The sequence below is a fragment of the Myxine glutinosa genome, chromosome 6, assembly GCF_964187855.1.
Source record: "Myxine glutinosa chromosome 6, kmMyxGlut1.1, whole genome shotgun sequence".
Taxonomy (NCBI): domain Eukaryota; kingdom Metazoa; phylum Chordata; class Myxini; order Myxiniformes; family Myxinidae; genus Myxine; species Myxine glutinosa.
The window spans coordinates 171,447,242-171,470,712 of record NC_136266.1 but is presented as its reverse complement, the minus strand read 5'-3'; the positions used below and the strand labels follow the sequence as shown (position 1 = coordinate 171,470,712).

Below are 23,471 nucleotides of genomic sequence, written 5' to 3'. Positions count from 1 at the left end.
GCATCTCCTGCATGATTTTTGTAGGGTAAACCAACATTTTACCTCCGCCACCGAAGGTGGGCGGACGTTCGGTGGACGGAGGTTATGCTTTCACCCCTGTCTGTTTGTTTGACTGTTTGTTACTTGCAAAATCGAAGATTTTTCAAGTATATTGGTCGGTTGTGTTTGTGACTCTGTTAGTTTGTCACCGGCCTACAGGTCACAATTTTCAACCGATCTTCACCAAACTTCACCAAGTGGTAGAGTTGGTCAAATGCCAGAAGCCTATTGTTTTTGGGGTCAATAGGTCAAAAGGTCAACATAGGCCAAAGGTCACCAACTTTGCTAAATTTCTAAAATCCTCCATTTTCATCCGATTGACTTGAAATTTGAAGACCACTTGCATATCTGGTCACTGAATTCAACCACCAAGAATTTTTGAAGTCAACATAGGCCAAATGGTCAACATAGGCCAAATTTCTAAAATCCTCAATTTTTATCCAATTGACTTGAAATTTGAAGAGGCCTTGCATATCTGGTCACTGAATTCAACCACCAAGTATTCTTGAAGTCAACTTAGGCCAAAAGGTCAACATAGGCCAAATTTCTAAAATCCTCTATTTTCATCGAATTCACTTGAAAATTGAACAGCATTTGCACATTGAGTCACTAAATAGGGAAACTAACTATTTTTGAGGTCAAAGGTCAACTCAAGGTCAACCTTCCAACATCATCACTTTTCATCCTGTTGACCCGAGCTTTGATCAAGATTGTAAATTTAAATCTTCATGAAATGGACAATTTGCTGTATCAATGGTAAACTTTTGGGGGACGGCGTATTTTGCAAGTATCGTGGTTTGCATGACGTTTTCTTGTTTGTTTGTTTGTCTGTGAAAAGGATATCTCAAAAGGTTGTGGACGGATTTGAACGACATTTGGTGGAAAGGTTGGGTGTGTGACAAGGACGAATTGATTCGATTTTGGTGAAGATCTGAATACGGATCCGGACACTATAATTTCCGAATTTTCAAAGTGATTTGTCACCATGGAGTGGTCGGGCCAAACAACACATAGCACGATATCTCAAAACGTTGTGGACGAGTTATGACAAAACAAGGTGGATAAGTTGGTTCAGTGACAAGAACAAGCCGATTCGATTTTGGTTCAGATCTGGATCCAGATCCGACCTATCAGTGAGATACAAAACGTAAACTGTTCAACATTGCAGAGGCATGCACTCTACCAAGTGTCGTTATTATTTATTATTGTGTTGAATAATGTGTTCAACTGTCATCACAAAGTGGTGTCCACCCAACCCCTCCTCACCTCCCCCCCACTCCACACCATATCTGCACTCTACCCCTCACTCTCCCAACTCCACACACTCTCCCGACCCCCCACGTGAATTACTACGAATCCAAACAAACAGTAAAGTAGCATCCGTGAATGGGCATGGGTTTAATTTGTCATATGTTGTATTATAGAAGCAATTGCTCAAAAAACCAATAAACAAAAAAATTACAATAACACTTCTCACTAATTTTCACCAATTTCAATGCTCTTCAGAAAACAGCTATTAGAACCACGTGACCTGTAATAATTTACGATTATCATTATAGAAAGTTTATCTTAAAGTTTTATCTTAAAGTTCATTAAATATCTTAAAGAACAGTTATTCGAGCCCCAGTTCATGAAGTGTCTGCTCATATCACGACATCAGAAGAGGGCTCTAATGAACAGTAGCTTTACCAATAACAGATCTCCATTTGATAGTCTTGAATGGTGTCAGAAAAAAACAACTTTATTCAAATAAAAATAACAAAACTGAAGGCTAACATTCATACATCCATCAACTGAAGTGTGGCAAGTCCGGGTTTATCAAAAAAGCAAACTGAACAACAATCCGCTAAACAAATAAAAACAGACACAACGACTTGCCAAGTACAGTCGTGGCCAAAAATATTGGCACCCTTGCACGTTTTTCAAATACCTCACAATTTTCTCGAAAAAAATAGATGCAGAAAATAGAGCAAAATGGAGAAGATTGTCATGGGGACCGCAAGGCTGACCCCCGCTCTAGCAGGGAACATGGCCTTAAATGCATGTTGTTGTTGTTGTTGTTTCTCGAAAAATAAGTTGAAACTGACAAAAGTATTTGGTCTCCACAATTATTTATTTCACTGTTAATATTACAGAACCTTTGTTTTTGATTCAGAACTTAATATATCCTTTTGAATCAGAAAATATAAAGAAATGGCATTGACAAAATTATTGACACCCTCAACTTAATATTTGGTAGCACACTTTGGACAGAATAACTGCAGTCAAGTGCTTCCTACAGCCATGAATGAGCTTCCTACACCTCTCAACTGGCAGTTTGGCCAACTCTTCTTGTGAAAACTGCCACAGTTCTCCCAGATTTGAAGGGTGCTTTCTCCCAAATGCTCTTTTAGATCTTCCCACATGTCTTCAATGGGATTTAGATCTGGACTCATTTCTGGCCCCTTCAGAACAGTCCAGCGTTTTGTCTTGAACCATTCCTGGGTGCTTTTTGAAATGTGTTTGGGGTCATTGTCTCCTGATCCATCTCCTGATTTAATGATGCCATGCACACATTCAAGGCACCCAGTGCCAGAGACAGCACATCAACCCCACAACATCACTGAATCTCCTCCATGTTTGACTGTAGGGAAGGTGTTGTTTTCTTTGAAGGCTTCATTTTGTTTTCTGAAAACATAGAGATGATGTGCTTTACCATAAAGCTCCAATTTGGTCTCGTCTGTCCACAGGACATTCTCCCAGAAGGATTTTGGCTTGTTCAGGTGTGTTTTGGAAAACTCCAGATGGGCTTTCTTTTGTCCCTCTCTCAGAAGTGGGGTCCCCCTGGGTCTCCTACCATAGAACCCCCTTTCATCAAGTTGGCGAGGGATGGTGCAAGTTGAAACTGTCGTACCTTGTGTCTGAAGATCAGCTTGAATCTCTTTGGCAGTTGATATAGGTGCTTTCTCCACCATTCGAACAATGCTTCGCTGCAATCTTCGATCAAGTTTTCTCTTGCGGCCACATCCAGGGAGGTTGCCATGGGCCTTAAACTTCCTGACAACATTGTGTACGGTGGACACAGGAACATAAAGTCTCTGGACATGGACTTGTAGCCTTGAGATTGTCCATGCTTGGCTACAATCTTGTGTCTAACGTCCTCAGATAATTCTCTGGTTTTCTTTCTTTTCTCCATGCTCATTGCGGTACACACAGTAACACAAAACAGCAGAATGACTCCTTTTCTCCATTCAAACTGGTTGAATGATTGATTTTTATATTGCAGGCACCTGCAACTCACCATAGGTGAGTTCAATTCCAAAGTAAAGGAGAATCACCTGCTTAAAATCTAATTATTTCTAACAACTTCTAAAATGTGCCATTAACATTGTCCGGGCCATTTTAGGATTTTTGTGTGGAATAAGCCAAGATTTCGTAGTTTTTTCATCTTTTTTTGTTTTGTTCCACTGCAAACCAAAGAAATACATATGTGGATACCAAAATATTTTTTAATTTCAACAATGTTCCAGAATAAATGGTGCATTATTTGAAAAAAATGCAAAAGTGCCAATATTTTTGGCCACGACTGTATAAAGTTCAAAAGGAAATGTCCCGGCACCTGTTAAATGAACTCATACATGTGGTATTCAGCAATGAATGATCAAGGAGAATAATTTGCGACAATAAGACAGACCTGGAATAACGTTGAAGCATAAAGTAGAGTACCATCTCCACCAAGGCAGATGATCAAATCAATCTGATTCGATATGTCATCATAACCTGAGGAATGCAAAAGCCACTATTAAAGCCACTCAGTCTGACATTTCAGGAAGATTTTGGGAGGACTGAGAAAAAAAAATTGCAAGTTTGCTTTTTGTGCAACAATCGATCTCAAACAACATCGTGTAGAATGGTCTCATGTTAGAAGAGTGAATGAAACGTGGTAAGGTCAATAGCAAATGACTACCTAATCTACCACCAGGGCTCCAAACAAACCTTTAGAGTCGGATGCATCAAGATTTAAAGGAACGAGTTGTGAAGATGGGAGGCTGGCCTGACTGTGGCTAGCTTTCAAGGCCAGCTTTGCTGTATGGTTTACCTGGAGACATCTTGGCTGAAGGTGAGGCTGAGAGGTTCAAGAGAGCACCTCTTCCAGTGATTGACCATTCAAATAGATAGGTGGGTTCCTTTTGAAAACCCGAATAACAAGTGGACATTAAATTTTCCAGCATTCATGACATGAGCAATTTGTCAGACCAGCATGTAATCAACTCCCGTTCAGCGTGAAGTCACGTAGCTGTCTGCCCGTCAGTGGGATGAAGGAATGTACAACACAGTCATCTCAAAAAGGAAGTGAGGGTTTTCCAAATCATTGGATCGGTCATTTATGTAGTTGAGGAACAGAACGGGGCCGAATATACTGCCTTGTTCCCTTGATAGGAGCAGAAGTTCCCTTGATAGCAACACGTTGACTGTATTCATAAAGAAAGTGAAAAATCGAGGTAATAAGACTGCTGTGTAGGTCACAGATAGAAAGCTTGGCAAGCAGAGCAGGCTGCCAGACTGTTGAATGACCAGGAATAACTTCAGTTTATGATCGAGGAATGTAATTCCCAGAGAGACAGCCCTGACTGACCTCAGTTTGAGATCTAGGGTCTCCAAACATTGCTGGCCAATAGGGACAATCTGTGGGCGGTACTAATGTTGTTTTTGAGCACCGCTCCTGTCCTAGGGAATAGCTAATGGGGACGAGCCATGGATGGTCCCGGGAGGTTATAAAAACTGTTGCGTGCGCATTCACCTCTGATGCGACAATACATCACGAACATCGCTTCCCCTATACCGCCAACCCCAATGCATAATTATGTAACTAGAGCAAAGTCGATTGCCCGCAATCACAAATCCACATGCCTCCCACCTAAAGCAAAGTTGAAAGATAGAAAAAGGTTCCACCATGAATGACCCAATACCACATTTAAAGTTTTTTTAAAATTCTACTTTGACCCCTGTGACCCTAAGTCCCCACCCCACTGGGGCATGAACCGGGGGTCAGATCCAAAATATCGTTATCAGATCCAACTGGAGCCTTCATGCACCCCCCACAAAGTTGATTACAGATACAAAGTTTCATTTTAAAATGTTTTAAAATGTGCCCATTATTTAATTTTTTGGTATCAGACCTTTTGACCCCACCCTAAGGGGTAGGGCCAAACATGATGCAGCTCTTGTACCTTCGTGCCATGCGGTGGGTGATCACAAGTACCAAGTTTGATGAATTTCTGCACAACCATTTCGGAAATAGCATGACAGATGGACAGACAGACAAACAGATGGACAGACAGGCAAACAGACAGACAGACAGAGAGACAGACAGAACCTATTACAATATCCCCCATTTTTTCCCAAAAGTGTGGGGATAATAACATTATGAAAACATTGTACAGTTCATGGGATAAAAGGCACACACTGAAGTCTGTTTACAGCAGAAGACATTTAACTTACCTTCACGGAATGTACAAAGCTTCTTTCTGATGGAGCTGTAGCTCTCGATATTTTCCAGTAGAGGATCCTCAAGCACTGATTTCTCAATTAAGACAATCATATGCTTCTCCTGATATGGGACATGGTGAAAGTTTAAAAGGAGAATCAAAATGTGCAACTATAAAATGGTAAAATTGTGACAATAAATGAAGATAAATGCAGGCTAAGCCAACCTCAATCAGAAAGGCACAGAGCTGAAGGAAGTTCTCAAGAAGACGCACATCGCCAATCTTTTTTACAACCAGGACACTCAGGGGTGGTTTGCTCCAGGTAAGTCGTTGGCTCGCGGGATCCTGTATGTGCCTGTGGTCAACAGAAACATGATCAACTGGAGCCAAAGTACACTGGGAAGGTCAACAGATCAGTTGCGTGATATTGCCACGCACAGATATAAAGTGTGGCTGCACGCTCTTCCCCTTTGTATATGACACCACATTAAGGAGTACAGCACCCCAAACTTACCAGACAATCAGGCTGCAGCTGCAAAAATATACTGATCCAGAAATTATAAAATTTTGGCCTGATAAATGAAACACGACTTTCAAACCCTGGCAACTCTCACAATCTAACTCTGTCACTCCAGAAGGATTGTCTTATAAACCCAACATTTTCCATGGTCCAGGGTGATGGCGATAGCTCGAGACGACTATTGAGACGACAATAAATATATTTGCATCAAAACCAATACAAAAACACTTGAAGCCACAAATATTTTAAAAGTTTGGATTTTCTTACATATTTGCCGAAAATAGAAAGAATCAGCATATACAGTCATCCCTCGCTATATCGCGGTTCACTTTTCGCGGATTCGGTACATCGCGGTTTTTTCTCGCTAGTATATGTAAAATTATATCGCGGATTTTTCGCTATATCGCGGGATTTTGCGGTATAAATGTATTTTTATATACTATTATTTTAAATATTTTTGTGGTAAAATAAGCATTTTCTAGCCTAAAAAATTAAAAAACGTAAAGAAATAAGAAAAATACAGTATTTAAAACATATTACAAGAAATAAAATACTGTACATAGTGTACAGTAGAAGGGTAGACAAAGAGTCGTGCGTATGGAAAACGCCAGTACATTCATCATCGTCATCACCTTCATCGTCATCAGTACTGCACAGCTAATTCATCATCATCTTCATCACGCAAGTTGTAGTATTGAAGAGCCGGGGCTCTTGCTTGATACGGACGAAATGACGGGCAAGACACAAACTCGTCCGAGAAGATATTTATTCTCAAAACCAACTCGGGAACACTGAAAAGCCCATTTATCGGGCTGCATTATAAAGCACAACCAGAAAACGAAAGCCACGCCTCTCAAGCGTGGCGTGCTTCGGTGAATCGGTGGTCACGTGATCAACAGGTGTAGCTGATTATACCCGCAAAGCGCGGCACGCTTTAGCGGTCACGTGACCAGCCACTCTCGCGCCGGGAATCCCCGCCGGTGACGTCACCGGCTGGAGCAAGGAGATTCTGATGCTGGTCTTGCTTGGGGAACCCATGGGTAGCTACAGTATCTTCAATGGTGAGTACCCATTAGAATTTTATATGTTGTTAAAATTACGTATGTTTAAGAGTGTAAAAAGTGTTTAAGAGTATAGGAAGTGTTTATAAGAGTATGGGAAAGGTTAATAAGAGTGTGGGGAGTTCATAATGCTTTAAAATATATATATTAAAAAAAAAAAAAAATGGTCGCTACTTCGCGGATTTTCGTTTATCGCGGGGGGTTCTGGAACGTAACCCCCGCGATAAACGAGGGTTCACTGTATAGCACCGACAATAAAAAAGCGTCAAAAGGGAAGTTGGTGCTTGTGGTTCTTTACTATTGAGTCGACATGGCTACCTCCATGTGTGAACCCAGCTTGGGAGAATACAACACTTACCAGGAACAAGCTTGTCTTTCCTCTCATGCAAAATCCCAGAAGTTTACAAGAGTAGCCCCATGCAAGACAAAGTTTCATATTGTGTGGAAAAATAATTCCCATCTATCATGGCAGGTCATCGGGACAGGTACAGGTTTGTGTTTACTATTTTTGAAATGAAGTCAACTATTTTGGGAATTTAATACTTGCAAGCCTTAAAGTTTATCTGTAATTATAACTATATGTACGCCAATGAATATTAAAATGCAAAATATCGAAGCGTGACGATGATGTTTGATTCTGTTACGTTATCATTTGGAAACTTAAGTGCGATCATATGGAAAAGCAGGATATTATATCATCAAGTACTCCAAGTTGAAAAGTCATCAAGACCAGGCAAAGCAATGAAGGATCAATCCAAGCTGAGCTTAAAATCTCCAGTTTCAAGCAAAGCCATGAAGAGCAAAAGTAGATGTGAAAATGACTCTCTGACTGCCAGTTGTAATGTTCCCTCTGTGTTTCATGATTTCATGGCATGTCAATAAGTATATTGTGTGTTGGAGATAAGTATTGTCACATAAAAAGGCTTACAAAGCTTCTGAAATAAGTTGAAAATACTTAGAATGGTACATGAAAGAAAGGGCTTTGCCACTGCACAACAAAGGACTTGGAACATTCTTAGCTCCCCAAATAGGAAGCTGCCCGTACTGCACACCCCCGAAAATGTGTTCAGGTGCAAGGCCTGAGTGGAAACCCCATGCCAGTGAATGGGATGTTTATCTGGATTGGTTGCTTCTGAACACTGATGGGAAAGACATACAATGCCATACCTACAATGGAAGTATTCACACCCCTTCACTTTTCTCACATTTTGTTGTGTTACAGCCTGAATTTAAAATGGATTAAATTTTCAGAGTATGAGGCAAAATATTCTGTGGTTTGATGAGACGAAAACTGAACTCTTTTGGCCTGAATGTCTGGTGGAAACCGAGCACAGCTCATTACCCATCTAACACCATCCCTACCCTGAAGCATGGTGGTGGCAGTATAATGCTATGGGGATGCTTTTCAGCGGCAGGGACTGGGAGACTTGTAAGGATAGAGGGAACAATGAAATGGATAGAGGGACAAATCCTTGCGGAGAACCTGCTTCAGAGTGCAAAAGACCGAAGACTGTGGTGAAGATTTACGTCCCAACAGGACAATGACCACAAGCATTCAGCCAAATTACACTGGAATGGCTTCAAAACAAGAACATGAAAGTCCTTGAGTGGCCCAGCCAAAACCCAGACTTGAATCGCATTGAGAATCTGTGGAAAGAATTGAAGATTGCAGTTTACCGACACTCCCCATAAACTTGACAGAGCTTGAGCAAATCTGCAAAGAAGAATGGGAGAAACTCCCCAAATCCAGTGTGCAAAGCTCATACAGATATACACAAGAAGACCCGAAGCTGTAATCGCTGTCAAAGGCGCTTCTACAAAGTATTGACACAGGGGGTTGAATAATTATATAAATTAGATATTTCTGTATTGTACACTGCTCCTTTCCTATGCCATCTCCAGGTGCTGCATAACGTCATTGCCAGGCACCGAAGGGGGCCTGGCAATGATCCACGCTGAAAGGGAGTACTGTTTTCACTCCGGTTTCTTGTTTTTTTTTTTTTGGTTTGTCCGGGCAATATCGCAGCCATACTTTGAGCTAGGAAGCTGAAATTTCGGCACAATAGTGAGCAAGTACTTTGGAAAAAACTAGTATTGTTTTTTGATTAATCAATAAATTGATTAGTGAATTATTATCGATTAATTAAGTACTTATTTATTTCCTTTCTCTTCTGGGCATTATCTCAGGCACCTTTTGAGCAAGGAAGCTGATATTTGGACATGACAGTGACCAAGTGATGTGGCTATCAAGGATATTTTTGATTTATTGATGAATCATTCAATCGATTAATTATTTATTGATTAATCAATTAATTATTTAATTTTTTATTAATGACTTATTTAATTAAATTTCTAAAAGATACATCCTCGGATGAAGCACTAGTGGTTTAGTTACCCTATTAGCCAATCGATTAAGAAAATATTTTATGATAATCCTTTATTGATTATCATGCAATTAATCGATCAATTATTGTACACCTCTCCCTCTCAATGCAATCTCTATGAGCTGCACTGCGGTATTGCCGAGCGCCAGAGGCGCCCCGGCAATGTCGCGCTGTGGGATATTTAATTATTTGGCATGGGGTCGGTGTACTTTGAATGTATCTGTACGTGTTGTGTTGTACACCGCACCTTTCCTATGCCATCTCCAGGTGCTGCATAACGTCATTGCCGGGCAACGAAGGGGGCTCGGCAATGATCCACGCTGAAAGGGAGTACTCAGTTTTAACTCCGGTTTCTTGTTTGTTTGTTTGTACAGGCAATATCTCAGCCATACTTTGAGCCAGGAAGCTGAAATTTCGGCACAATAGTGAGCAAGTACTTTGTAAAAAACAGGAATGTTTTTTGATTAATCAATAAATTGATTAGTGAATTATTATCGATTAACTAAGGACTTATTTATTTCCTTTCTCTTCTGGGCATTATCTCAGACACCTTTTGAGCTAGGAAGCTGATATTTGGACATGAAAATGACCAAGTAATTTGGCTCTAAAGGCTATTTTTGATTAATCAATTAATCGATAAATTATTTTATTCAATTAATGACTTGTGTGTACCCTTGTGTACCCTGGTGTGTATACTGGTTTAGAATAGGTACACCGTATCCCTGCGTGTCGTAGGAGGCGACGAAGAGGGTTGGCGTTAGGAAGGGCATCCGGCCATAAAAACATTGCCTCAAAAAGAGAACCATGACCATTACAACTACATATGGGCAGGGTACAGCCCGAAGTGGAGATCGGTTTCTGAGGTTTGGGACATGGAATGTAGGGACAATGACAGGGAGATCAGGAGAAGTGGTGAAACCTTGATCTTTTCTACCCCCGCTAATTCACCCCAGATCCACCTTGTTTGAAATTCCAACTTCTTTCCTGTAAGTCCTGGCAGGGTCCATATGTTTTATACCTCTCCCACTGCCCCCTTCCCACGCCCCCCCCCCCCCCCCCCCCAAAGCCCTCGCCCTCTCTCAGATCTCTCGATGTCTCCATGTCTCTCGGTCCCTGCTCTCAAATGTTGTGTTTGTGTCCTTCCCCCTCTCTCCCCATCTTGTCTACCGCTCCCTATGTTATATGTTTTATGTGTCGGTTTGTCTTTCTGTGTGATTAATGTTCGCTCTTTCACGAGCCTCGAACTTGTATACAAAAAAAAAAAAAAAAAAAAAAAAAAAAAAAAAAGTATTGGTCAGAAGAAGAGTGGACATATGTTGTGTGCAAGAGACGAGATGGAAGGGAAGTGGTGTGAGAATGGTGAAGGGTAGGCAGGGACAGAAATACAAGTTTGTGTGGCAAGGGTGCCCGGAGGGCGTGAATGGTGTTGGTGTCCTGTTTTCTGAGGAGTTTGTAGACAGTGTGGTGAGTGTGACGAGAGTGAGTGAAAGGTTGATGATTGGAAAGCTCTTGGTGAACGTCATCTTGGGATATGCTCCGTAGGTTGGTCGGAGCGATGAAGAGAAGGACAAGTTCTGGTCTGCGATAGAGAAGCTGATGGAAAACGTGAAAGATGAGGAAGTTGTTGTGGTAGGAGGAGACCTAAATGGACATGTGGGAAGGAGTATGGACGGTTTTGAGGGAATTCATGGGGGTTACGGATATGGTGTGAGAAATAGAGAAGGTGAAAGGATTTTGGAATTTGCTGATGGAGCTGATTTGTTGATTTGTAATACTCAGTTCCAGAAAGAGGATAATAAGCTTGTTACATACACGTCAGGTGAGTCGACGACAACCGTTGACTACCTGATGGTGCGTAGGCGAGATAGGGGGCACCTCCGGGACACAAAGGTGATCCCGGAGGCGGAGGCTGTTTCACAGCACCACTTGGTTGTCTGCGACATAAGGGTGAAAGGTGCGAGGAGAGCTCGGCGGGTGAAGTACCAACCGAGAATGAAGGTGTGGAGGTTGAAAGAGGTGAAAGTAAGGGAGGCATTAAAAGAGAGGCTGAGTCGGGTAGAGGATGATGTGGTTGAGCTTGAAAGTGGTTGGATGTCAATGAAAGATAGTCTGTTGGGAGCCGTTGGTGAGGTATGTGGATGGACAAAAGGACCACCGAGGAACTCGGAAACATGGTGGTGGGATGATGAAGTTGGAAAGAGGAATGACGAGAAGAGGAAGAAGTTCAAGGAGTGGCAGAAGGCGAAGGGTACGGGAGCAGAAAAAGCAGAGCATGAAAGTTATAAGGCAGCCAAGAAGGCTGCAAAGAAAGAGGTAGCAAAGGCGCAAGAAGCATGTAGGAAAATGTTCGGAGATCCCTTGGATTCGGAAGAGGGTCAGAGAACAGTATTCAGGATTGCAAAGGAGATAGCGAAAGAGAGGTGTGATGTGATGGGGGTGAGTTGCTTGAAGGATGCAGTGGGACAAATCGTTGTGGACCCAGATGGAATTAAAGGAAGATGGAAAAGATATATGGAAATGCTGTTGAATGCAGAGAATGAATGAGATGGCAACATAGAGAGTAACCCAGTTTTAGGACCGGCAGAGAAGATAACCGAGAAGGAAGTTGAGGAAGCGATAAAAGCAATGCAGAGTAGAAAAGCGGGAGGGCCGACAGGAGTTGGGGGAGATATGTTGAAGGCAGCAGGAAGTTGGGGTGTGAAGAGAATGACAGAGATCTGTAATCTGGTTGTGAAAGAATGCCGAATTCCAGTGGATTGGGAACAGAGTACCCTCGTCCCTCTATACGAGGGGAAAGGTGATCCTCTGGAGTGTGGCTCGTACTGAGCGATAAAGTTATTGGAGCATGGAATGAAGGTATTGAAAAGGGTGTTGGAGAGGAGGATAAGGAAGAAGGTGAAGATCGACGAAATGCAGTTTGGATTTATGCCAGGAAGAGGAACGACAGACGCGCTCTTTATTGTGAGGCAGTTGCAGGAGAAGTACATGGAGAAGAGGAAGAAGTTGTTTCTTGGGTTTGTTGATCTGGAGAAAGCATTCGATAGGGATCCACACTAAGTATTGACATGGGCATTGAGGAAGTTAGGAGTGGAGGAATGGTTGATCAGAGTAGTGATGGCAATGAACAAAAGAGCGCGCACAGCTGTAAGGACGAAGGACGGGAACAGTGGTGAGTTTGAGGTGAAGGTGGGAGTGCATCAGGGGTCGGTACTAAGTCCACTACTATTTGTAGCTGTGATGGAGGTGCTGGCTCAGAACGTAAAGGAGGGTTTACCATGGGAGTTGTTGTATGCAGATGATCTGGTGTTGATTGCGGAAAGTATGGATGGACTGAAGGAAAAGATGAACAAGTGGAAGGAATGTATGGAGACAAAAGGTCTGAAGGTGAATATCGGAAAGACGAAGGTGATGGCAAGTGGTAAAGCATGTGCTGAGGTGGAAAGAACTGGGAAGTGGCCATGTGCTGTGTGCAGGTAGGGTGTCGGAGTGAACTCCATTCAATGTACAATGTGCGCTGAGTGGGTTCATCAAAAATGTAGTGGTCTGAGAGGGTCATTAACCAGTGTGGCAGCTGCATTCAAATGTAAGGTGTGCACAGATGGAGCTGCAGATGGAGGAAATGTTGAGTTGGATCTTGGAGACGGCGTGAAGCTGGAAGGTGTGAAAACATTTTGCTACCTCGGAGACATGCTGAATGGAGGTGGATCAGACTCGGCAACGGTTGCTAGAGTGAGATGTGCATGGAAGAAGTTTCGGGAACTGAGTGGCATGCTGATGAGGAGCGGAGTGTCGTTGAAGCTGAAGGGAAAGGTGTATGCTGCATGTGTGAGAAGTGTTATGATTTATGGGAGCGAGACATGGGTAATGAACGTAGAGCAGCAACGAAGGCTGGAAAGGGGGGAAATGCGAATGGTTCGGTGGATGTGCGGAGTATCGTTGAGAGAGAGGAAGACAAATGGGTCATTCCATGTCAAATCATCAAAGAATCTGCCGTCATCTCTCAGATTTTTGTAAAACTTTGGGAACCAATTGGGACCCATGAAAAACAGCTAGAACTCAAATATTTTTGCTAACAGCCTCTTAATTAGTGAGATACAGGTTAACGAACTTTGGACTAATTAGCGCGATGTATAACACCGCGAATTCAAATGGACATATCTCTAAAAGTATAACACCTAGAGAGCTGGTTTTGGTGTCATTTTAAAGGTATTTTCATGCCCTATAAATTTGTCTGGGCAACATTCTCCTACCTCCAATCACAAAAAAGTTATCACAAAATATAAACTTCAATCGTGAATCCAAAAAAAATGTATCCTTCAAATTTCCTCAAATTCATCCCAGATGTACCTTATGATGTCAAGAAGCTTCCACATAAGTTTTGTGATGGGCACTCCAATAGTTTCTGAGATATGAGCAATAATGTACATGTACGTATGGCATATAGGTTCGAAAATCAGCATTTGTAATGTATTATACAATCATTCTAACCTAGCCATGACAGGGAACACAGGGAACAACCATCAATTGCTTTGAAGTATCATATACTTTCATTTTCAACTGGGCCTGAGGGGAATTCTCATCTGGGGAATTCCAACTGGGATTTCCCATGTGGGTAAGTCGAGGTGATGCAACTTTCACAGTCTAAGATCCCCAGGGAAAGTCCAAGTTGGCTTAGTGTAATGCTTAGGCCTGCCACCAACAGAAATTGGCAGTTCACTTCTGAAGGAGCTGCAGAAAAATGACGACTGCCAAGGAAAAGTTCATCTTGAAGCAGAAATCCTGCTGCAATCCCTTTGGAGCTCATGAAAAACCAAAGTCGTCTGGCTTGAGAGCTGTTAGCCAAAAAGCCATAGCCGCTCATCCAAGCCTCAAACTGCAAAGTGCACAGAAAATCTGTACCCAGTGTCGTAAGAAACTGGCAAAAAGACAACCAGGTGTGGTAGAGACTCAGAGTGAAATACCATTACCAGTGACCAGCAGCGCTATTAGCAGTAGTGAGGACAATGATGGTGGAGGTGAATCACCAATACCAGGCAGTTCAGGGGAGTTTGAATTTCATTCTCCTGAAATGGAACTGAATACACTGAATGAGTCTTTGGGATTGATTGGAGAATCACCTATTCCAAAAAAGAGACTTGCTGCAGATAAATATGTGAAATCCAAAACCAAGAAAATCGGTGACACTGGTTAGTGAACCTAAGTCAGGTTAGTGAACACTGTGTACTTGAACTCACTTATTGATTGTATAATAATAATAATAATAATAATTCATTTATTTTGTATAGCGCTTTTCCAGAAGCCCAAAGGCGCTTTGACAGAGTGGAAAACATAATGCATAACAATACATGAAAACAACAATTGCAAAAAGACAAGAATCAAGAAAACAAACAGCAGCGATATACGGCATATATATAAGACAAGAATCAAAAAGACAAGACAAGAATCAATAGGGAAATATTTAAAGCAAAAGGAGGGAGAAGGAGAAGAGATAGTCAGGGGTTAAATGCTGTGGGTTGAATGTTGAATGCAGCGTTGAACAGGTGGGTCTTTAGTGATGTTTTGAATGTGGTGAGTGAGGAGGAGTCTCTGATGGTGTGAGGTAGTGAGTTCCAGAGGGTGGGAGCAGCGATGGAGAAGGCCCTGTCCCCCCAGGATCTGAATTTGGTCCGGATGGAGGGGGTCAGGAGGTTGGTACCAGCAGAGCGGAGGTTGCGGGTGGGAGTGTGTCTGGAGAGGAGGTCAGCCAGGTAGGATGGGGCCAGGTTATGGAGGGCTTTGTATGTCAAGAGGAGGATTTTGTACTGGATTCTCTGGGGGATGGGGAGCCAGTACATAATACATTACAAATGCTGATTTTCGAACCTATATGCCATACGTACATGTACATTATTGCTCATATCTCAGAAACTATTGGAGTGCCCATCACAAAATTTATGTGGAAGCTTCTTGACATCATAAGGTACCTCTGGGATGAATTTGAGGAAATTTGAAGGATACATTTTTTGGGGATTCACAATTGAAGTTTATATTTTGTGATAACTTTTTTGTGGTTCGAGGTAGGAAAATGTTGCCCAGACAAATTCATAGGGCATGAAAATACCTTTAAAATGACACCAAAACCAGCTCTCTAGGTGTTATACTTTTAGAGATATGGCCATTTGAATTCGCGATGTCGCGCTAATTAGTCCAAAGTTCGTTAGTCTGTATCTCACTAATTAAGAGGCTGTTAGCAAAAATATTTGAGTTCTTGCCGTTTTTCATGGGTCCCAATTGGTTCCCAAAGTTTTACAAAAATCTGAGAGATGACGGCAGATTCTTTGATGATTTGACATGGAATGGCTGAAATGATGAATTGCGAAAGATGATGGGAATAGAGCCTGTGATTGATGCTGTGAAGAGGAACAGGTTGAGATGGTTTGGTCATGTGTTGAGGAAGGATGAAAGTGACTGGCTGAGAAGAGTGATGGAAATGAATGTAGAAGGAAGTAGAGGATGGGGAAGACTGAGAAAGACTTGGCTAAAGATGGTGGAATAAGAAATGCGGGCAAGGGGGTTAACAAGGAGAGATGCAGAAAATAGGGCAAAATGGAGAAGATTGTCATGGGGACCGCAAGGCTAGCCCCCGCTCTGGCAGGGAAAATGGCCTTAAAATGCATGTTGTTGTTGTTGTTGTATTCAATTAATGACTTAATTTTATTTTAAGTTACAGATTTGGATGAAACGGTGGTGGTTTAGGTATTACATTGGCCAAATGATGAATAATTTAATTATTTTATAATTCTTATTTATTTATTTTCATTATTAATCATTTATTTATTTTATTTCTAATCTGGGCAATCTAAGGCACCTTTTGAGCTGGGAAGCCAATATTTGGACACGACAGTGACCAAGTGATGTGGCTATAAAGGATATTTAGGATTTTTTGAGTAATCAATTAATTTATTAATTATTTATTGATTAATGGATTAATTATTTAATTTTTTCGATTAATGACTTATTTAGTTAATTTTCAAAAAGTTACAGCTTTGGATGAAGCACTGGTGGTTTAGGTATGCTATTAGCCATTTGATTGAGAAAATATTTTATGATAATTATTTATTGATTATAATTATGCAATTATTCAATCAATTATTGCACACCTCTCCCTCCCAATGCAGTCTCTATGAGCTGCACAGCATTATTGCCGGGTGCCGAAGGTGCCGCGCTGGAGGATATTAATTTTTTTGGCATGGGGGCGGTGTACGTGTATCTTTACTTGTTTTATTTTTGATTAATTTGTAAAAGTTTCTCAAAAAAAATTCCACTTTGACATTATAGGGTGTTTTGTTTTGATCAGTGACAAAAAAAACTCAATTTATGCCATTTCAAATTCAAACTGTCACAACAACAAAATGTGAAAACAGTTAAGGGGTGTGAATACGTTCTGAAGGCACAGTATCTGGGGCTTTTGAATGTGCAGGGCAGGTTTAAAATGATATTTACTATTAATCATGTTGGGTAGGGTTGGAGAGATGTGAGGTGCCTGGGCTGCAAGTGTTGTTGTAAGTATATATTTTTTGTTTGATTCCATGGCCACAGGATAAATTATAGTACATTTTGCATCGATTGTTAAAAGTTGAAGCGTGTGTGTGTGTGTGTGTGTGTGTGTGTGTGTGTGTGTGTGTGTGTGTGTGTGTGTGTGTGTGTGTGTGTGTGTGTGTGTGTGTTTTGGCAAAGGACATATTCACTGAGGCCTCTGATTGTATTAACAAGAAATGATAAGAAATCAACACCTCTCAGTCTCATCCACGGATATTTGTCATATTTCCTCTATTTCCGTGAGTCCCATTTCCATTCAGGAACAGAACAATTATGGTTTTGAAACCATTTTCAAATTGCCACTCATTTCATCAAAACTCTAAAGGGTACCTCACATCAAAAAATAGTTTTTACGGACGTCCACGGATGTTCTTTCTACGGCAGCGTTGCGATTTTTTGAGCAAAATCGTGAACACCCGGGAGAGGATTTTTTGGTTACGTTGGTACAACGGGTTCTTACGACTTCTTACGGCTGCCTAACGGGGACGTGACGGTAGCGTCACGGTTCACCACCCGATTCCCTACGGACCCTCGCGATTGCGTACCGGTTGCATGCCGGTTCCTTCCCGAACCTTACGGAGGAAATACGGTGGCGTTGAGAATATCCCCGATTCACAGCGGTTTATTACGGTTTAGTACAGACTGCTACGGCTTCGTTGCGGATATACACAGCGGAGATACGGTGCCTCTACGTTTGCTTGCGGTTCCTTATGGTTCCCGGCCCAGAATATAAAAATGGGGGGCCCCCCGCTTTCCCCTCATTCTGCTGCTGACTTCCAAGGGGGCAAGACCTATCCAGGAGAGCCATGGACGGAGCACCCGCTGCCCAGAGAGTCCAACTGCTGCACTATATGATACAACTTGATCAAGATCAAGCCCAGAATGACCTGCTTCTTGCACAACACATAGATGAAAGGAGAAGACGACGAGGCAGAAGGGCAAGAAGTTTCTGGGTTCGAGGCTAGCTCGCGAGACGAGCCCTCTTTGGCCAGTATGAACAACTGATGCATGAACTGGAGAACTGGATCCTCTCTCAGTACCAGGGCATCCTTCTTTGACCTCTTGCCCCCCTTTGGCTCCTCTGCTTCGGCCTCCTCTGCTTGGGCCTCCTGGGCTGGGGCATCCTGGGCTGGGGTGTCAATCTCCTCTGGCTGGGTCGCAGGGGTCTCCTGTGTGTCGGAGTGCTCTGACTCCTCTTGGGGGGGTGCCTGGCCCTTCCTTCCACGCTGGCCCTTGCGTTGGAACCGTTGAGGAACCGTTGAGCTTCCATAAGGAAATCACTGTACATTCTTGTTAATACCTAATACACCCCCTTCACCTTGGCCTTCTGAGATTTCTTTGGTGCCATATTTACTGTATGAAAATGCAAACACAAATTTAAATAAATGTAGATACAGAGATGTTGACTCGTCAAAAGCAGCGATCGGAATGTCGGAATCGCAGGGTTTTTATAGGTCCGCAAAGCACCACAACGCCACTGTAAGGTATCGTAAGGAATTGCAAGAACCGTTGTGGCACCGCAACGCCACCGTAAGAGATCGCAAGGAAACGTAAGGAACCGCAGTGTATTCGCAAGGAACCGGTGTATCCGCAAGGAACCGTTGAGCTTCCATAAGGAAATCACTGTACATTCTTGTTAATACCTAATACACCGCAACGCTTCCGTAAGGAATCGTAAGTAAACGTAAGGAAATGTAAGGGACCTTGGGCTTCCTTAAGGAATCGTGACACAGCCATAGTGTACCGGGAGAGGGAGAATCCTTGCGGATGGTTAAGATGGCCTTATGGAGTCTTACGGTGGTGTTACGGCAGTTGCGGAAGCGTTGAGGAGGCGTTGTGGTCTAGATTTCCGTAGCACTGCCGTAATTTTCTTACGAGAGTTTTGGTCTGGACCAAAACTCTTGTAAGAAATGACGACCCCTCCCGGACGCTTAAGGATCCATATGAATGCTCCAGGAAGCGTTGAGAATGTCCCAGGTGCCACAAGGAATGCTCCCGGTTGTGCACGATTTTTTTCGCCGCAACGCCGCCGTAAACGTCGTAACGACCCCGTAAGGCCGGTGTGAGGGGGGTTTAAATGTTGAAAATTATGGGGTTTTGTTTTTTGTACGGTATACAGAATCGAGGCTCATGAAAGAGCTAACAAACCAAAGAGACAACAAACAAAGTATATAAAAAGGGGAGCGGTAGACAAGATGGGGAGAGACACAACATTTGACACAACATTTGAGAGCAGGGACATCGGGAATGTGTGGGAGGGAGAGGGATTGGGGGCAGGCGGCGTGGGAATGGGGGTGGGGGGTGGGAGAAATATAAGCACAAGTACACCAAGGACTTCCAGGAAAGAAGTTGGTCTTTCAAAAAAGTGGATTTGGGGTGAAATTAGCGGGGGTAGAAAAGATCAAGGTTTTGGATGGGGGAAGATAAGACATGGTGGTGAACAGCTGTTTTAAAGACCTGGAGGGAGGAGTGGGATTGAAGAGAGTGAGGGAGTTTGTTCCAGATGCGGGAGAAAAGAGGAATGAAGGAGTGAAGGTGAGCAGAGAGTCTTGATTTTGGCAGTTTAACCATAAGAGGGTTGCAGGCAGATCTTGTGCGACCTGTAGGAATATTTGGGGGACAGAGCCCAGAGAGAGCTGGAGGAGCAAGGCCGGAGAGGAGTCGGTAGAAGACAGAAAGACCACCAACCTGCCTGCGGTGAGTAAGTGAAAGGCCCTCGGAGATAGCTTCATCATGGGAGATTCCAATGATTCTGAACGCTTTGGTTTCAACAGCGTGAAGACGAGCAAGGTGTGAGGCAGGAGCACCAGCCCAGAGGGGGGAACAGTATTCCATTGAGCTGCGGATGAAAGCCTTATATGTGGTGAGGAGCTCAGGTGTGCCAAGGAAGGACTTCGCACGACGGAGGATACCCAGTCGGCGACTGGCTTTGGAGGCCAGATTTGAAATGTGGTTTTCCCAGGAAAGATCATGGCAGATAGTGAGACCCAAAAGCTTGAGTGACAGAACTTCTTGGAGAGGATTATTCAGAAAGTGGATGGGAGGGTTGTTCAGTCGGTCTTTTCGGAGAGTGGTAAAAATGGTAAAATGGTAAATGGTAAAATGACTATTTGAATTACACATTTTGCACTAGTAATAGCAGGTTAAAAGTGCCTAGTGAGCCAAACCGAGTCATTGAAAAAAAACTTACACCGCATGCGCAAAAGAAAAGGCCTCGTTTAGTAGTCATTCGTCATTTCAAAAGTCCTGTATTATCAAGGACAAAACAATCCAATGGCTGTCTTTACAGAATTCATTGGAGCGAAACCTGAAGCTGTTTCCAAGTTTGAAATCATACTCAAATCACAACGGGAATCACAGGCAAGATTCAAAAGATTCAGGAAGTCTTTAATAACGCACTGACTAAAGTACACACTACACAATGCTTTTCAGTCTGTGCTGCCAACATTCACACATGTAAATCAGTTCTTGCAGAAAGAAGAACCTATGCTTCTTGGAAAGTTTTCAAACCTTCTCTTATTATGGAATGCTTAAAGGAAAGGGGATTGGCTTCTTTTGGAGATCCAAGCAACCAAGTGGGGAGATCCAAGCAACCAAGTGGGGATATCAAATTCCTTGTTTGATTCACAGCATTACAAACGGTCTGTCAGCTTTACATCAGAATGGAGACATTCCATTCCACTCCACTTTTTTCGCACGTGGAGATATTCCACTCCACATTTTTGAAATACCAACTTCTGTCCTGGAAGTCCTTGGTGTCCTTGTGTTTGATACTTCTGTCACCCCCTCCCCCCAAGCCCTCTCCCTCCCACACATCTCCCTGCTCTTAAATGTTGTGTGCCCTCAAGTGTTTGTGTGCTTCCCCTTCTCTTGTCTTCCGCTCCCTCTTTTTATATATTTTGTTTGTCTGGTTGATTTGTTTGTGAAATAAATGTCAGCTCTTTCACGAGCCTCGATTCAGTATACAAAAAAAATTAAAAAAAATCTCTGACTGTCAGTTTGCAGCTTTATTCAGGGCAGCCAGGTGCTTTCTTGCCCGAGTCACAGAGTACCACCTGAAGTGGTTCCGGTGCCCTTTGGAAGAGCATCTAGATAAGAATAATTATTTCATAGTGCATGTTAGAATAAGCATGTTGTACTTCCTGTAATTAAAGAAAGAATGTCGAGCACGTTTTTAGAGAGCCCTAGTTTTCCCCATCCCAGCATCCGTGCTTACAACTCGTCTTACCCCCATTCAAAATATTCTTCAACATGTCCTAGTTGTACGATTTCGATTTATCCATGTGTAAATTTCCATTCTCAGTGTCTTGCAGCGATATGTGGCCGACCCCATGGCAAACCTGTGCCAAAAGTCACGATGTGCTGTGGATGTGACGATATATGGACATCGGTCACTCTCAAGGGAAATTTACCACCTGTGGTGTGGAAATTCCCCGGCTTGCCACACCAATCAGCTCGAGCCATGGACCATCACTTGACAGGCCGCGAGGGACAAATGGGCACGTGCTTGGGGGAGATCCAGTACATCCCATGGGACTTTATATAAGCCCACACACTGCAGTTGTTCTTTCTCTTTTCTCTTCTTCGTGGTGCTGACAGCTCTTGCTTCGAGGTCCCTGCTCCCGCTTGGTACTTGCCCAGCCTGGTGTTTTGGTGGTTCATGGTGCGCTTACATCTTGGTTGGACAAGCATGCAAGATGCCGTAGGGACAGCCCCAGACCATTGGGCTGTACACCTAGAGGAAAGAACATGCCGCACGTGCACCACTCCTTTCCTATTACATCTCCAAGCGATGCATGCCGTCATCGCCAGGCACCGAAAGGGGCCTGGCGGTGACGTGTGGCGAAAGGGAGTGCTCCGTCCCCTCAAATAATAATAATAATAATACATTTATTTTATATAGCGCTTTTCAAGAAGTCCAAAGGCGCTTTGACAGAGTACAAAGAAACAAGTGCAAAAAGACAAAAATCAACAGGTAAATAAATCAAAGCAAAAGGAAGGAGAAGGAGAAGAGATAGTCAGGGGTTAAATGCTGTGGGTTAAATGTTGAATGCAGTGTTGAACAGGTGGGTCTTGAGTGATGTTTTGAATGTGGTGAGTGAGGAGGAGTCTCTGATGGTGTGAGGTAGTGAGTTCCAGAGGGTGGGAGCAGCGATGGAGAAGGCCCTGAACCCCAGGATCTGAATTTGGTCCGCATGGGGGGGGGGGGGGGGCTGGTTGGTACCAGCAGAGCGGAGGTTGCGGGTGGGAGTGTGTCTGGAGAGGAGGTCAGTCAGGTAGGATGGGGCCAGGTTATGGAGGGCTTTGTAGGTCAAGAGGAGGATTTTGTACTGGATTCTCTGGGGGATGGGGAGCCAGTGAAGCTTGTAAAGGACGGGGGTGATGTGGTCACGGGTCCGGGAATGGGTGAGTAGACGGGCAGCGGAGTTCTGAATGTATTGGAGTTTATTGATGATTATTGAGGGTGAACCAAAGAGGAGGCTGTTGCAGTAGTCCAGACGGGAGGTGATGAAGGCGTGGATGAAGGTTTCTGCAGCCGTGGAGGAGAGGGATGGACGGAGACGGGCGATGTTTTCCAGGTGAAAGAAGGCTGTCTTTGTGATCTGTTTAGTGTATTTGTCGAAGGAGAGGGTTTGGTCAAAGATGATGCCAAGATTCCGGATGTGAGGGGAGGTGGATAGTGGGAAACCGTCGATGTTGAGGACAAAGTTATGGGTGGATTTGGTGAGCGGTTTTGGGCCAATGATGATTATTTCAGATTTATCATAGTTAAGTTTGAGGAAGTTGATTTGAAGCCAGGATTTTATTTCAGTGATGCAGTTTGTCAGGATAGAGTGGGTGGCGGTGGAGCTGGACTTGGTGGAGATGAAAAGCTGGATGTCATCGGCAAAGCAGTGGAATTGGAGACCATGACGGCAAATTAAGTGACCAAGGGGGGACAGGTACAGGATGAAGAGGAGGGGGCCAAGAACTGAACCTTGGGGGACACCTTGTGGGAGGGGAGCAGTGGGGGATTTGCAGTTATTGATGGAGATGAACTGGCGTCTGTCGGAGAGGTATGATTTGATCCAAGAGAGGGCAGTGCCGGTAATGTTAAAGGTGGTTTCAAGTCGGTTGAGGAGGATGGTGTGATTGATGGTGTCAAAGGCGGCGCTGAGGTCGAGGAGGATGAGAATGTTGAGGTTGCCAGCGTCAGAGGAGAGGAGAAGGTCGTTTAGTTGGTGATTTTGAGGAGAGCAGTTTCAGTGCTGTGGTTGGAGCGGAATCCGGATTGGAATGTTTCATACAGGTTATTGGCAGAGAGGTGATGTTTAAGTTGAGTGGCTACAGCGCGTTCCAAAGCTTTTGACAGAAAGGGTAGGTTGGAGATGGGTCTGAAGTTGTTTAGGGTGTCAGGGTTGAGTCCAGGTTTTTTCAGAAT

General features: G+C 43.3%; 1 protein-coding gene across 3 annotated transcripts in view; it reads right to left on the bottom strand.

Annotated features, from left to right (window-relative positions):
- NADK (NAD kinase) overlaps positions 1–23,471 on the bottom strand; it is a 120,452-nt gene that overhangs the window by 36,413 nt on the left and 60,568 nt on the right. For all 3 annotated transcript variants that reach the window (XM_068100175.2, XM_068100176.2, XM_068100177.2), the window contains 3 exons: positions 5,733–5,862; positions 5,521–5,629; positions 3,713–3,798 (listed from right to left, as the gene is read on the bottom strand). In XM_068100175.2, coding sequence (XP_067956276.2) covers positions 3,713–3,798; positions 5,521–5,629; positions 5,733–5,862 — 325 coding nt within the window. The remainder of the gene's footprint in view (positions 1–3,712; positions 3,799–5,520; positions 5,630–5,732; positions 5,863–23,471) is intronic.